Genomic DNA, 17,158 nt, shown 5'->3' with positions numbered 1-17,158 from the left:
TGTGCTGCCATTCAGAGGGACCTCAACAGGTTGGAAAAGTGGGCTGGTAGGAATCTAATGAAGTTCAAAAAATGCAAATATGAAATTGCCACAACTAGAGAAGATTAAGCCCCTGTACCAGCACAGGATGAGGGCAAACCAGCTGGAAAGCAACTTTGCGGCAAGGGCCTGGGATTTCTCATGGACACTAAACTCAGTATGAGGCAGCAATGTGTCTTTGCAGCACAGAAGGCCAACAGCCTCCCGGGCTGCATTAGGAATAGTATTGCCAGTAGGTCAAGGGAGGTGATCCTTCCCCTCTCCTTCACACTGGTGAGACATATCTGGAGTGCTGGGTCCAGGTCTGGCCTTCCCAGACAAGAAAGACATGGACATACTGCAGTGGGTCTAGCAAAGGGCCACAAATATGACTAAGGAGCTGGAGCATTTGACATAATAAGGAAAGGGTGAGAGAACTAAGACTATTCAGCCTGGGGAACAGAAGGCTCAGGGAGGATCTTATTAATGTCTATAAATATGCAAAGTGGGAAAAATAGAGAAAGCAGAATCAGGCACTTCTGAGTGATGTCCAGTGACAGAAAAAGAAACAATGGGAATGAAATGAAATACAGGAAATTCCATTTAAACATAAGAAAAACCTTTTTTTTTTTTTTAAATTGGGTCAGTGATCGAACACTAGAATAGGCTCCCTGGAGATCCTGTGGACTCTCCATCCTTGGAGAAACTCAAGGCTCAATTGGACATGGTCCTGAGCAATCTACTCCAGATGACCTCACTTTCAGTAGAGGGGTTGGACTAGGGAATCTCCAGAGGTCACTGCCAATCTCAATTACTCTATGATTCTATAATAAAATGATACTCATAAAGAAGAACTACCAAAAAATCGGCAGAAGTCCTGTTTCTCGATGAGCACAACAAGATGATTGGGACTCAAATTAGAGAATAGGAACTGAGGCTCCATAAAATTATTTAAACTTTAATTACAAGAAGCATTAGCACTAAAAACAAGAAACAGTGAACAAACCTAGGGGTGGAGAACAGAGGAAGAGCAGAAAAGGGAGTCTCTGGAATCTCTAGAGGACACCTCCAGGTCCTCACACAACATGCGTACTGATCCTTCAGTTTCAGGACTAAATTTGGCCTACTTTGTTTTGACAGTTTATGGGTCTCAACTTGCCCAAAACAGCAGATCAATAGCAACTTTAAGTCCTGCTCATTTCAGCTGGTACTGTAATTGGCATGGTCTAGACTGTGGTATAAACAGCTGTTAGTAAATCAGCATTTGAATACGTGAAAAACATTCCCCAAGAATATAATACTATACAGTGAATTAGACTGTTTTGGTTTTTGTGGTGGTTTGTTTTTTTTTTTTTTTCACAAACTTTATGCAAATGATAAAAATAAGTTTGGCTTAAGCTTGAAGAGACTCATGATTTCATCAAGATACCCATACTGCCCATCAGCTGTATATGAGCTTCTATAGCACTATTTCAAGGGCCAAACTTCAGTAACTAGCCTAAATAATATCTTTCAGAATCTGATACTTGCCCTACCTACATCTGTTCTATGTGGCTAACAACACTTTATCATATATCCAGCTCAGCTGAGATGACTGAATTCCAAGCTTCTATTAATAACACACTAAAACGATATTTCCTCTCTATGGGTTCCCAAGCAGTTGTTCTATCAAAGTCAGCCATATGAAATAGTTGAGGAGGTTGCTGGAAAAATAACTGAACATTTCTGAGGTTGGATGTGGTTTCTGTTATAGACCATCTTACTTGGTTCTTCTATATTCAGGCCAAGGAGTGTGAGGTTTCCTCTGGGCTTACTCATTATCTGCTCCAAGCCTTGGCTTTCCAGGACAAAACAGAAAATAAAAAAGAGGACTGGGGGAGAAAACTGCCTGTGACATTGCAGTGAAACTGTTTTTGACCATCTGACCTTAATTTTGGTGGCTCTTAGAAATATTTCACTTCATCTTCATAGCGGAAGAAACCTATAGGATATAGTTCCAGCAGCAATAGAAATCTATGTGCTGGTACATACACACTGAGGCACCTTCTCACTACACCTTTCGAGTGCTGAACTTGTGTTCCCTTACCTTGTTGAGGTACCAGGGATGGGGCGTCCCGTGTCCACCAGAACACACCAGCAGTAGCCTGTGGAAGGATGACACTGCACTGGTTTGTAGAGGCCACCCTGAGCACATTCTGGAATGAACACATTGTCTTTCTGGGGCTGTTTAGCTTCCTCCAGGGCTGACTGAAGTTCTTGATCACATGATGATGCTTTTGGAAGGAAAAGAATAATTACTGAAAAAGATATATGGAAAGGGCCTACTAGATTTATCAAACAGTTTTTATATCTTTGATTGCATATAAGGATTTTATCTGAAAAGGCTTGCTACAGCTCAAATACCAGCTACATTGGTTTTTGCCGTATACCGTTAGGAACTTTAGTTTCCTTTTCATGCAGCTGCTTCATAATACAATCCTATTAATATCTTGACACCCCCTTTCCTATACAAGATATAATCTACAGGTAACCAAATACTTTCTGTCACCTTAAAAAAAATCCTCACTCACTCCACAGTCCCTAAACTACTGATTCTTTTCAGAGAGAACAGTAAAAATCCAACTTCTTAGGACTCCTTATATGAACTATTCATCTAGAGGTTAATTCAGATATTTACATTCTCCTCTTTCTTTCCAGTTTTAGAAAAACCTCTTAATGCAGTGAAAGTTCTTCAACCTCTTTTTCTGGTGATTCTGTTATTGGCAATGTATCATTTGATCTGGAGACCAGGGACCCACAAGAAAAAGTAATACATTTTTATTTCTGCATTAATGATATGTCCCAGATTTCTTCTGGATGTGAGAAAAACATGTCTACACGTTCCTAGCCTTTATGTGAAAATATGAACCAGGGGGCAAAGAACAGAAATCCCAGAGCCTGAGAATGCCAGATGGTTCACGCCAATTAGTAAAAAAAAATCTCTGCTGAGGATTTTGCATTACTGCTAAGCTGGTATATGTGGCACTGCAGACAAAATAAATGAGGCAGACTGTTTACTCAAGACATTATTTGTCCAGAAACTTCAAAGTCAGTCTCCTATCATTTGAAATTTAGATGGTTAATAGAACAGCTTCTGTATAATTCTCAAACTAATGCAGTAAACAAAAAATAAGTATTTGAAAAATAAGAATGTTGATAACAATAAGCACCCTACAAACACACAAATTACTGACAGGAAAATGTCATGTTACTAGAATTTCATTTAAAGTCATTTTAATGTTATCAAAAAATCTGTGGGTAATATTTGCTCTTCTTTCAAGTCACTTAAATACTAGTGACACACTTCTTCTCTGGACTAGCAGGATTTACTTCTTGACTTGTCACAGTTCAACCCACAGAAGAACAAGTTGAATCCTGACTCAATTTTCTGGTGCATTTATAATGAGTTTCAGCTTCAGTCTAATCTCATTTACTCTTATCCAGAGGGTTCAGAAAATGCTTTGCAAATTGTAGGCAAAAACTGACAGAAAGTCACTAGTTATGTCTAGAATGGTACTGCACCTGCTTCTTCCAAATGCAGGTGACCAAAATCAGTAAGACTTCTGTTGCAGGGGAAAAGGTAGCAGAAAATTAACCATTTTCATGTGTTAAACAGCACACCATCTCCAAAACAGCGTATTTTGTTCTAACCCTTGTAAAAACATTTAAAAACCAAGTATATCATTTGCTACTTTGATTACAAGGTGCAGATCGAGTGTCTTTTCAGTTTTATTCAGTTGACTTTTTTTTTGTTTTGCCTCTTTTGTTTCTTATTATATTTGAGCAGGACAACTAGATAAATTGATTGATTTTGCATGTTTTTGTCTTTGTCTACCCACTGACATAATGAGAGATTTAATAGCCTGCAAAGCATTAGTGTTTAAATAGTAAAGTGTACTTAGAGAATCAGTGTAGTGAGGACAGAAAGACTCCTCTAAAAAAAGAGAAATAGCTAATTATTTGCATGTTAAAACCTTCACAGAAATAGGTATGCTTTCACAAATTAGAAACACATCACCAAGCTCCTCTTGGAGTAGACAAAATGAATCTTTCCATCAGTGAATCTGGATTATGATGATTATCAAGTTACAAGGTATGACAACTCTGGAAAACACATCACTTAGCTTAGTTGTTCACTGTTTATGTTTTGTATGTAATCAAACAAACAGAGCAAAGCAACTGCAGGGAGAGGGAGGAAATCATTACTCCTCTTTAAACTCCACTGAACTCTTTTCTCATACTGATAAACCTTGGGATCATTCCATTAGCTACTGTGACCTTCTCTCGCATTGTTTAAAAAATACATTGGCGTATAGAGACTACATAGTCAGGTCATGCAGATAGACAAAATGTAACAGCGTGGAGAGGGTGCGATGGAGAATTCCCGGTGCAGAAGCAGATACAGACTGTTTCAGCTGGGAGCATAAACTACACCACTCGATTTCTGGGCAGCTCTCATTTCCACTGATTGAGACAGCCAGCGAAGGACTGCACTGCTGGCTCAAAACCACTGAAGTCACATGCCACTGCAGTTACCTGCATTGTGGTTATTTTGGAGCAGGTGTTGCAGACCAAGTTAAACAATCTTTACTCTCCTCAATGACTTGCTAAGGCAAGGTTTTCTACAAGCTGCTGCTTAACCTAGAAATTTATCTCTTGTGCACTAGGTCAGGCTTGTTCTGGTCGCTTTTCTGCCTTATTTTAAGTCTCAGAGAAGCAATATTATGGAAAGACATCAAACAAGGGTTGAAAACGTGGCTTATGACTTTAGGAGGGACAGTCTAGTGCAACAGCATATTCTGCAGAAATCAGCTGTCAAATTTGCAGAAAATTACAAAACCATCTCTATGCTACCTAGGCTAGTGGAACTTACCATTGCAAGTGAGAATGGAAATAGGACAGCCAGTGACAGTAATCAAAGGAAGGTTTAATTCAATATAGAAAGGAATGTTCTTCATGGCAAAAGTATAAAAAATAGAGAAAAAAAACCAAAACCAAAACCAAACCCAAAACCAACGACACCAACAAACTACAACAAAACCCATGATTCATACCAAACACTAAGGTAAAAGTCCAGTAACTGAGGGGACTTAATGATGAAAAAAATCTACCTTTGAAGAGCAAGCATCAGCACAAGCATTCAACACAAAAAAATACATGTATAAAAGAAATTATGGTATTTTCAAGATGGACTCTGCCCTCCTTAGAACTTTAAAATTCTTACTCCTCCCCTACAGATAAGAAATTTTAACAAGAGGAGTTTATTATTAGTCGTAAACTATTTTTCAGATAGAATGTAGATTATTTTTGACAAACTGGAAAAAAAAAATCCATGTGATGGACATTATGTCTGTCAGCTCTCTATAAGCCAAATGACTGAGCCTTATCACACATCTGTTGAACCCGGTTCATTCATTTTAGTCACAAAAAGTGCAGAATAATGTATTATTTTCCTTCTTTACCAAACAGTAGGGAGCTATCAGGCAATATGCTTAGTGACTGCTCAGAAGAGTTATTTCTGCAGAGTACAATGCTTTTGTACACTTTTGACATGACCATTTATGCCACCATTACTACTTCCCTCTTTGCTTTCCCAAGTAGAACACTGTTCCTACATAAATTAAAGGAAATCTGTTCTAAAGTGCTTACCTATAATCCTGCCTGCTTTTCCCAGATCCAGAATATTAGTCCTCTGTGTAATTTCCTCTCTGAGGAAACCATTCATTCTCTTTCAAACCTTTTTTTCAATTATTTACAACAAGAGTACTGGAACGGGGCAATTTTAACCTGTGATGCCTATGAGTTCTTATCACAGAACTGCCATATTGCTGCAAATAATTGCCTTTGTAATGTCAGAAGAGTCATGGCTAACAAACGTTCATTTATCAAGAGAACCAGTGATAAGTGTCATTAACTTAGAAAATGCCTGGCAGTTTGTCCAAACAATTTGACAAAAACTATGACCTGGAACCATAACGGATGCCAGAAGTTAAAAAGTTAAGAGTACAGAAAAAGATCTATGCCACAATAAAAGCAGGATAAATACCTTTATCATTAAAATACATCAAACTTTCTATAGAATGTGTTACTATAATAACATTACTTCTGGGAAGAGAAAAGCACACTCCAGCTTCATCTTTTCAGGGAATATGCTCACACTGTTTCTCTTTTACTTAGTTCCTTCAGTTTTGTCTTGCTGTGAAACAAACTAACAAACAAACAAACAAATTTCTTTTCCAAGCATCTTAATTCAATAAAGTAGCTGGAAATGGCTGAAAAATCATTTCCACATAGTTTACCATGTTAGCCAGCCACACTGTAGCTCAATTGGGATCCTTCATTTCAGGGAGTAAAAACTTTCTGCAGTTTCTACCCAAAACTATATTTTATTCCACGTTTATAAGCATTAGGGGTTCAACTGTCATGGATGAGTACTCATCCATGAGAACAACACACAAATTCTGAACATGTAAGGAAATAGGTATATTTTGCCCACTTTTACAACAAGAGCCTTGTAAGCACCTGATAAGAATCTACTTATTCCGCAAAAGGAATTTTTGAAAGAAAATGAATTTTAAAACCTGATTTAAATATAATGTATGTTACTCTTCCTATGTCATATCGTTATCCCATTTCTTCCCTTATTAATTTAAATCATAGTTCCTAAGTATACTTTTCTCGTTCTGGTTCAAAAAGACTTCATAGTCCATTACAAATAACCAGCTGAAATGCTGCAAGTTCTGTCAATGGAAAAGATACTCCAGCTAATGACAAACTCTGTTGATAAGTTTCATGTTTTGTATAAAATCTTGAGTCAGTTCTTGTTGCTAAAGATAAATTCTCCCTAGAAAAAACAGCCTGCATTTCAATGAATCAAGTTAATTTACATGAACAGAAAAATACCTAAACGATAGTAGGGTGTAACACTTATACAGCTATAATTTTATAATTTATTTATTATAAATAAATCTTTATTTATTAAAGACTTCATTTATTCATCTCTGATGGGTTACTTAAACTATTAATTAATGTTACTAAGGAATGTCCTGGAGAAGAAAAGAGGTGGCTTTTCTGGGAAAGTCCTCCTGAACAAATCACATGACTGTGTGTCATGTGCATCATGTGTCATACTGTAGCATATCTAAAACACCGAGCACCGTATTATGTAAGTTAAGACAATATTCTTGTTAGCCTTGTAACAGATGTTTTAGCACCTTATTTCAGAAATTCTGGCAGTTGTTCTGTGTCTTATCACAACTTCTCCCAACATGTGGAATTTTCATAATTACAATTTTCTTTTTTTTGCTTATATGTGAATCACTGTATTTATGTATAAATTTCACTATATTCCACAGAAACAAGTTGTCAAATCTGCAGAAAATTACAAAAGCATCTGTATGCTACCTTAACACTTCCTACCACAATACAAACATTTCCTTTCAATTTTCTCAACCCCATATAATGTGTATATGACAAACAGAATTCATTCCAATAAATTCTGGTTTCAGTTGGTTCCTTCTCCCTCCTTTTCTCATTACCATAATGGGCCATGAAAGGACAATTAAGACAGTCTGGTTTCCACAGTAAAGGGATCTTTTATTAGGGCTTGAAGTTCAATATTGTCGATAGAAAGCAGGTAGCAAGAAGCCTATGAACAAAAATACTCTGAAAAATGATATGCATGCTCTGAAGGAGTGCAGTGTAACATTAGAGACAGGTAATACTGGAGTTGTCCCATGTTTCTGAGAGGATATACAGACAGAATATATTCATGTCCAAGTTTCAATACCGGGAGACTTAAATTGTATGATAATTTCATTAAAATGTTATGCAAATCCTCGTGCTGTCCTGGTTAATTAAGCCTAATTTAGGCACCCCTTCAGAATACTTCAAATACTGATTTTCATAAGTTCCGTGCTAGTTTACTTCAAAACCATAATTAGGATGGATAAATAGTCATCTTATTGACATCCATGAAATTCTCCAACAAATTCATGTCTCCCAGGGATAAGAATTTGATCCATTTGCTTAGGATGAACCCTCCTTGAACCAGTGAAGTTAGTAGGCCCCAAGGAAACTGATTTCAATGTGTTTTTATATTTTCAACTAGTTTTCAGAGTCTTCAAATTGCATTGAATGGATTTCCACTTACACTACACCAAATTGTATTTCCACATATGACTGAAATGTACACTTCAGAAAGGCAGTGGGAAGTGGGATAATTTCTATTCAAGCTACGCTTTTCCTGCGGAAGACTTCATATTAACTGGATGGCAAAATGACCCACTACAGCAGTGGCCCTGTTATTCCTAACTCCAGCAAACATGCACCTTCAAGATAAACTAGCAAGTTCTTTACCTGTCACTAAACAATTTCATCACCCAGAATCCATCACATCTGTTCCTGCTATAAACTCAGCATCCAAGGAAGCATGTTAGCTAATATAAATGAAAAGAGAAAAAAAATCCAAAAATTGTTTCATTCTGTGAAGGAGAGTTGTAACTCCACAGCTTCATACTCTGTCAGGGCTTCCAGCCTGCATTTAGACCTTCTCTAGCATGACAGATTCTCTGAAGAGGTAGATGAGGTGTTATAATGTGGTTTAAGATGCCAACATCAGACTCCTTACTTACACAAAGTTGTTTTCTCATTCCTTATGGCCAGAGCATGGGCATCTCACATTAATCTTTCTTAAGAAGCTCTGTTGTTACATGAATTTGCCTGCCTGCCCTCACTTGACCATTTCAAATAAACTCATCTCTAGCAGAAACAAACCAGAGTCTCACTGCTACAAACAAAGGCGGTAACACCTTTGCTCCTGCTATTAGCTTCTTATAAAGACTATTCATAAACCTAAATCAAACAAAGAGTATTTCTCTGGCCCAGTCTGCCCCCAGTAGAAATCCATGGAAAAATATCCACTAAATTCAAGGGATTCAAGATTCAATCAGTCCTCAGCTGCATATATTCACATGCAAGTATGTTTCCAATTAAGCCTAATATTTGCTCATGGACCAAGTACTGATTCTAAGGAATAGGTAACATTAATAAACACTCAACCTTAGTCCCAATATCTAGATGGCAACCAAAACCTAAGACTAAATTACAGTATTAATACTCATCTGGCACCACATGTTTTGATTTACATTAGGTTCAGATACGCATCAGCATGAGAGTTCCCAAGGCCTGAAGAAAGCTGGCAACATTCCTACTGATACTTATTCTTGTTTACAAAAACTTGTGGGAACCAAATATTTCAGGCCCCTTGTGTGCATTTGCAGAGTACTCTCAATATACAGCTGATCACTATTTTGCACTTTTGGAGGTTGGGTAGATGATTGTGGCTAAACACAAGGCTCATGGCTTCTACACAGCCCTAAGGATTAATTTGTGTACTTTACTCCACTGAACAAAGCAGGATAAATCACAGACAGATGTTCTCATTTATCTATGTGGTTTCATGTGCAAAGACACTGCAATACACAAGGAGGGTAATCTGGAAATGCACCGAGGCCACTGAAGCAAAGATCCAGAACACAGAGACCATCAGCTCCCATTTAGCTTTACCTGAAAAGAACACAGCCACAGCCAATCCAATCTACCTCAACTTTTAGCCTAGGTTTGAGTAGCCAAGTGGCACCTTATCAAATCAACATTTCTGCATTTTAAAAATTACAAAACCAATAGGCAAAAGTATGAGGACCTATGAGAAAAAGATCTTAGATGAAAATAGAATGACTTGCTCTTTAACCAAAATCCAAACTCACTTGTCTACTGGACTTTTTTAAAGTGTTTTTGGTTTAGAGAAGGTTTTGCACATAGCTCTGCAACTCTTTATTTTTCTTAGAATCTGAAATACAAGGAGTGCTGTGAAAAAGACTGTAACCACAACACTGTAAAAGAATGGTTTTACCACAAAAGCCTGCTATTTTAGCATTTTGTTTGTTTGTTTGTTTGCTTCTTTGTTTAATTTTTAGCCCAGCTTCTTGGTTAAAGATAAATAATATTATGTAAGTATTCAAGTTTCTCCTCTCACAGAATTATAACTTATTTAAATTACTCAATTATTCATTTATAGTCCTTTTTCTGCTTCACCACATTCTCACACTGGCATTGTACAGATTACAAATTATCAAACTAGATACCTGGTTTTAAACAAAATATAATTCTAAATTTTGCCATTCTTATTTAGATTGAATAAACCAGTAGTGTGAGATTCATCCATTGACTTGATGAAAACTCACAGAGAAGCTAGATTTTGCTCTAAGTGTTTAAGTATGAGCATTTACTCCTCCTGTAGATAGCTAACATGAAGTTAGTATAAACTAGATTATAAATCTAGCCAAACTGTACATCCTGAACATCCCAAGTCAAAAATGTACTAAACCATCCATGAAATGTGAGAAAGCAGTAAACCAAGAGCAGAACATTTTTCTTAAATCTTTAATAGTAATGTATGAAAATGATAGCAAGCCTTTGAAAAAGTGGATTGCATTAGCCAGACTGAAAAATCCTTTCAGGCCTCTTTAAGCTGGTCAATCACATGGCATCAGGCCTCACAAAGAGAGCGAAAAATCTTCTGGCCTTCTGAGAAGGTGAAGTCCCTCATCCCCTTTTGCTCAATGCGTTGAGGACACTCACTCAATTATAATACAAGACTGAACAAGGATGAATGATCATCTCCAGGTGCTTTACTTGACTTTGTAACTTTACTTCTCTAAAATGAGAGAGGATACTGCGCAAAAGACTGCCCCATCCTCCAAGGATACAACTGAAAGCAGTTATTTGCCAAATGGGGTAAAAACTGGTTTTCCTACATAAGAGGAAACATCACTTCCTATTATTGCTAGGTATGGCTCCTTCACTCTGTCAAAGCAGTGCAGTACCATACCATTCAAATTGGAAAACCAGCCAAACAAAAAAAGCCACCACCCAAAATTACAGCAAATGAAAATCACTGACTTTTCCCAAACACAGTGGCTAGCTGGATAGTTTGCTACAGCAATCTAAAGACTCATTCACTAAACAAAACTGCGCAAAGCTACCATTCTTGATTTATGAGTATATATTACAGCAGCAAATATTAGTCTTCTGACAGTGGAAAAATCTCTAATTTTTAAAGAAATATTTGAAGCAAAAATAAAGCTGGTTCAGTTTTTCCACAGAGCTGTGAAAATGAGTGTCTTTGCCAGGTGAGCTGAGGGTAAGTATTTGTTTGAATAGCTCTACTAAAAATTACAAAACAAAATGTACAAACTGGGGTGCCTAAATGCATACTTTGGCACTTAAAAATAAGACAGTCAACTTACAGGAATGTTTATCAACCAAGCGTTTCCCCTCAGTGAAAAAGAAGTTGTTTCTGCTCACCATTTGGGAAACTGAGATACTTACATCAGCACCTGCATATGACTTTGGATACCTGACTTTTGGAAACCAAAGAATTTTAATTTCAGAGGTGTACAGTGGCATTGCTGGCTGCAGTTTTTGCCATGTTCTTGCCATTGGTCCACACTGCTAATGCTGTTGGCACTGTGCAGTGTTTTCCAGCTTCATTGCTTAGGTCCTGCCTGAGGTGGCTGCACTCCATCTACACATTATTTTCTAAGTATCAGCTCATTTTCAACCACCTTACAGGCAGCGCCTCTGGATATATATTTACTCAAGATGTAAACAAGATTAACGAATCAAGTGGTCTTTTTCATTCATATATTTGTTTCAATTTTTTTTCATAATTCATGTAGTTGTTGCATGATTCATGCATTTGTTTCATTACACCAGCTACTGAGGCTCTGGTACTTGTGACATGGGCTGCACAGTCAGTCCACAAAACAGCAATCTCAACTCCCTTCGTTGGCACGTGAGACAGAAATTGCTTCCCTGTACCCTGCCTGGGCACCTGGTTGCTCACATGAGCCCTGGGAAACCACAAGCAAAGTATTTCCATGCTATCCATTTGTTTCTCCACAGAAGAAGGAGCGTAACTCTAGTCTGAGCTAGATTTCCCCAGGTTCCTTACTCACAGAGCTGGCCCTGTGCAGTACCCTCTGCAACCTGCTCATATGCTCTGCAGCTGTCCATGCGTGTCTCACTTCAGTGGCACTGGTGGAAGGTTCAGTGATAAAGTGTAGTGGGACTTTTGATCATTATATCCTCTCATATTTCACTGTAATAATCTCAGAACACAGGGAAATGAACACTGGCTACTGTCACAAAAGCCAGCAGGAGCAAGGAGGACTTCTGACTGGTTTATGGGAATGTGATCCAGGGCACATGGTTAAAAAATATGCAGACATTAAAAAATAAGAAAAAGTTATTTTGCGTTTCAGTAGTTCCCCTTTACATGTCTCAGATTATCTTACAAAATAGTCAATATAGTATGCATCTCTCTCCAGCTCATAGCAGACTGGATGGGCATTACAGAATGGTAAAGATTTGGTCCTCTGACACTGAGCAGGAATAGAGAGATTAAACAGGCTGTTGAAACAGAAATTCTTTCTTCCTCAGTGTTTCAGGGAGTGCTACTTTGACAGCTATAATGTGAAAGTTTATGCTACCATCGTTCCCATAATCTCTTCTGTGGCTAAGCAGAATGATTCCATCCCCAGGTCTCTCAGATATGTACCCTTCAAACTTCCTTGAATTCAAAAATCTCAACAGTTAAAAATCATACTAATGCTGAGAATATAATTGCATCCTTATAAGCTAATTAATGGCAGATGAATTAAAAACTGCCCAGTTTTACACTGACTTGCTCTTCTTCATCTCGTCAAAGAGAAGGCAGGAAGCAAGTAGAAAATGGGCATGCATATAACTGCTCATGTCTCTGACTGCAAGAATGGTGTTGTGCGATGAAAAGTCTTTTAACAGAACAAGAAGCAAATTCTATAAAGCGCCATCATCTGTTGAGTCACACAGTTCCCAGAATGCATTGATTCTTGTCCTCTGTACGAGATTCAACAAATAATGTGAACATGAACGCTGGTGAAAACTTTACTGCTTTAACCCTGCACAAACCCAAAGGCTCATCTTAGATTAAATGCTGTGTAGGTCTTTCACACTTGGCACATTATACCTAAAACACACTATTTATATAGCATGTAAGAAGACAATATTCATAACAGGAGAGGTACAGGATTCAGATAGATGACTGATTTTAACCAAGTTTCATGTACAATGAAGAGGATGCGTCAAAGAATAGTAAAAGCCAATAAGAATATTCTAATACTATTTCTTTCAGCTCCAACTTTTTAATATAGTTTTATGTAGCTCTTATTTTTTTCCTCATATGGCCATGGCCAGCTCAGCTTGTGCTTTGGTTTCAAGAGTAAAGCCAAATCTTTGACTTGGCTCTATCTTTAAACTTTGGATAAAAACAAAGGCAATGTAAATTGAAAATAAAAACACTAATTCCATCCCCCTTTCATCTCTGTTTTCAAATAGAAATATTTCTTTGAACTGTAGATAATGCTGAATAAGGCGTGATAGTGAAACATCCCTATGTTTTTGAAGGATGGAAGACCCACTATCATAACAAAAATCCCAGGCCACAATTTCTGCTCCTGTAAACTGGAACCATTCCACTGTACACAACAAGGATCACCAACAGGAAAGTCAGTCCCTAGCATGCCCAGAACAATTCTTCAGTCTCCTTGGATAATGCATACTAGCAAAGACTTTTTGAACCGGCAAAATTAGAACTGTAAACTGTGACTAAAGATCCTTAATCCTTTACAACCCAGCATCATTTGATTACTTTAAGTGCTCAGAAGATTATTGGTTTTAAGTGTTTAACGTACCACACAAATGGCCTGTATCAATGGAAAAAAACTCGCAAACCTAACAATCCATTGTGTGTAAGAGTAAAGAACAGGATTCAGAAAGTGGGGGTTTTTAAGTGTTTGCTTAACATGTTTCCCACAAATATTTTCAACCTTTTCAGACTTGCTCCCATCTTGCCTCCCCACACACATGTATATCTACCTCAGGCCTCATTTATTTTGAAGGTCTCTACAACAAACACAGAAAATCCAAAAGACTGGTTTTGGCACAACTGTTCAAATAAAACAGATTATAAATATTTAACTTCTTCAGATAACCAGCATCACAGGAAACAGCAATGTTGACATTCAGTCACCTAATAAGGAAACGTTTTTATTATAACTCATCCGAAGACAGTTCTGTTGTTCTTTCTACATATTATACATTGTATGCTTTGTTTTATTTTTAATTTGGGAAGATTAAATGTTTCTTCATGGCTTGAAAGTAATGCAAAAGGAAGCTCCGTGCATGATGCTCCCAGGAGGCTGTGAAGCTTTTGCAACCAGAGCTGTTGCTGATTAAATTTGTCTATTGTTATAAAGCATGCTGGGCCAAACCAATCAACCACTGGCATAATTAATGAAGTCCACAAGGGCCTTTAGTGGGACTTGTTTTCATCAATCAGGAGGAACAAACAAAGGCTAAAGCAGAATGGAAAAGCCTGTGTATTTACAAACCTGCTTGCCTTGCGTTCTGCTTGTGAATAAGTACAGAACAGTTGCATAGCAAATACCATTGATTACCAGAAATTTTACCTCATACATCAGGGGTCATTTACATAAGAATAACATGGAAGTAAAGACACAGGCTCCCTCTTTTACTAAAGTCACACACATCCTCTTTTTGGTTTTGTTCTACATATGTATTTATTGCAACCATGCCATGGTAGGTACAGTTTTCAGAAAGGAGAGGAGAAATCTTTGAAGTTACAATCAGTCACAAGGAAAAAGGGTGAAAATCCAATGCCATGATTTACATGACTAAAAACAACAAACAAAACAAAAAGGCAGGAAGTCTAGACTCAAAATTGAGAGAAAGGGTTTAGATTGTGTCTCTCCACTTAGAGAAAAGCAACTGTTTCTACTGGTCAGTACACCACTTGTATTTTTTACTTCCACCTCCTATACTAGATAAGTCTGTAAAGCTCCTTCAAGAGTCCTGTACTAGGCACTATCTCAACCATCTCTATGCTGAAACTTTTGCTTCTGCTTGCATTGATCTGCCCAGACCGCAGCAGCCCTCCCAGAAGCAGAGCCAGGGTTAGAGCCCTGGAGCTCCTGGCTCGCTGCCCCAAATGTAAGCAATGAAACCACGCTGTCTCTCTGCACTAGCTAATGCTTTCGTCAGATGCTTTCGCATACAACACTTTGTAGGCTGCTTAAGTCTCCACAATGACATCCTGAGGAAGTAAAATTGGCACAGAATATATGCCAAAAATCTGAGCACTGGTCATTCAGGATAACAGTGTTGATGTTACAACACTTGCATTGAGGCTTTTGAAAAATACAAGTGAACTTCCACAAAAATACTCACAGTCTTGACTATGGAAACATTCTTACTTAGAAAAACACTGGATTCATGCTGAAAAATATACTCCACTAGCTTTAGGATCAAACACTTCAAGTTTATGCCTTTGGCTTCAGAAGTCAAAAATAGGAGGTAGAAGAATAGAGAGATGAGAAATCATTGTTACAAGAAAAGTCTAAGACGGCAGCATTTGAAATTGAAGAATGATACCTAGGCAAAAAACAAGAAATATCTGGTGAAGATCAGCATTGACAGAAGAGAAAGCAGACTACAAAGACAGGACTGGAAAAAAGAACAGGGAATTCCGTATGTGCAACCAACAGTGAGGATGACAAGTTATGGTAGAGATAACAAAGGCTATGACAAAATTGCATAAGGCTCCAATAAAAGCAGTTATGGAAAAGGGTGAATTAAGCTTACGGATAGTATTCTGACCCACAGACTTTCTTACTGAATTGTACAGGGAACAAGAAGATCCAAAGCGAGGCATTTTTCCTCTAACCTTGCTGTGGACAGGTCATGCTCCATATAAGAGTCACACTGGCTCATTTTGACAAGTGTATTGAAAAGATGACTGCACCGTGACATCCTTGAGGCTAGCACTATGGTTAGTTATGTGACATATTCTCTGACATTCGTGAAGGTATTCATGAGTATTAAATGCTTCTGAATATGACTTCGATGGGCAAAACACATCACCTCATCTGGAGGGAATGAAGTTGTACAGAAAGGGAATAAAGAGAAAATACTTTTTTCACTCTTTCAGCTGGCAATACAAGTGGAGTAGCAGAGCCCTTGTGCTGACAGCACATCCGTTAAAGCAGAGAGGAGTTCCAGCTATGCAACAGCAGTAGGATTGGAGTGGACTGTCCTATTACCATTGATCCAGCAGACTGATATACCATGTATTAGCTTAAATAAATCTCTGTGCACTGTGTTGTCAAGAGAGGCAATAACACCATCATCAGCCCTGTACCACTAGTGTCCCTATTTAGAGGAAAATTAAAACCAAAAAAACCCTTGGAGGCCTGATTCTCTTCTCTCCTCATAAGGCTTCCAGTGGCATTACCATTCTAACTGCAGTAAAGTCACTCTTATTTACATTGTTCTGAGTAAAATGAGGCTTCATGACTGCTGAAACTAAACCATCTCCTCCTACAGTCATTTGCTATTATTATATCGGACTGTTTAGTTAAACGGATGAACTACAGGATATGTGATTACATTAGAAGTCACTGTTTCATACTTAGGATGTTGCTAGGGAAAGGAGGAGAAGTGACCTTTCAAACCACTGACACTTATACTAATATTTTTGGTTTTGCTGTTTCTCTGTTGTATCAATTCAAAGGAACTAAAAATCATGTCTTAAAAGTGACATTAAATTGATTTTTAAACCTGATTAGATAACTGCAAGAACACTAAAATTGTAAGTCCCTCAAGCTGGGTGGGATGTAACCTTTATTCAGCCAAACAGGAGAGCAATAAGAATAATGATTCTCTCATTACCTTCAGGCAGTGAGGGCTATTGAGATTACGGCTTTATCTACATCATGGGAGTTTTGGGAAAGTCTGAGAGGAAACATCCAGAATCAGAAGTCATTACACTTCTGCTCACCAACCCAATTAGGTAAGTAAACTAACAGAAAGGGTCCCTACCTCCTTGCCAGCTAGAACAACCGGGTACAGTGCTGTTGTGAAAGAAGGGTGAACTGCACCATGATAGAGCGTGATGGTATGAACCTCTGCAATTAACCAC

General features: G+C 37.9%; 1 protein-coding gene across 3 annotated transcripts in view; it reads right to left on the bottom strand.

Annotated features, from left to right (window-relative positions):
* Nucleotides 1–17,158, bottom strand: part of SMOC2 (SPARC related modular calcium binding 2) — a 143,731-nt gene that overhangs the window by 43,642 nt on the left and 82,931 nt on the right. For all 3 annotated transcript variants that reach the window (XM_065630988.1, XM_065630989.1, XM_065630990.1), the window contains exon 8: nt 2,105–2,291. In XM_065630988.1, the coding sequence (XP_065487060.1) occupies nt 2,105–2,291 (187 nt within the window). The remainder of the gene's footprint in view (nt 1–2,104; nt 2,292–17,158) is intronic.

Source organism: Caloenas nicobarica, chromosome 3, assembly GCF_036013445.1.
Source record: "Caloenas nicobarica isolate bCalNic1 chromosome 3, bCalNic1.hap1, whole genome shotgun sequence".
NCBI lineage: Eukaryota > Metazoa > Chordata > Aves > Columbiformes > Columbidae > Caloenas > Caloenas nicobarica.
Note: the sequence above shows the minus strand (reverse complement) of the source record. Positions and strands in the feature narration are given on the sequence as shown.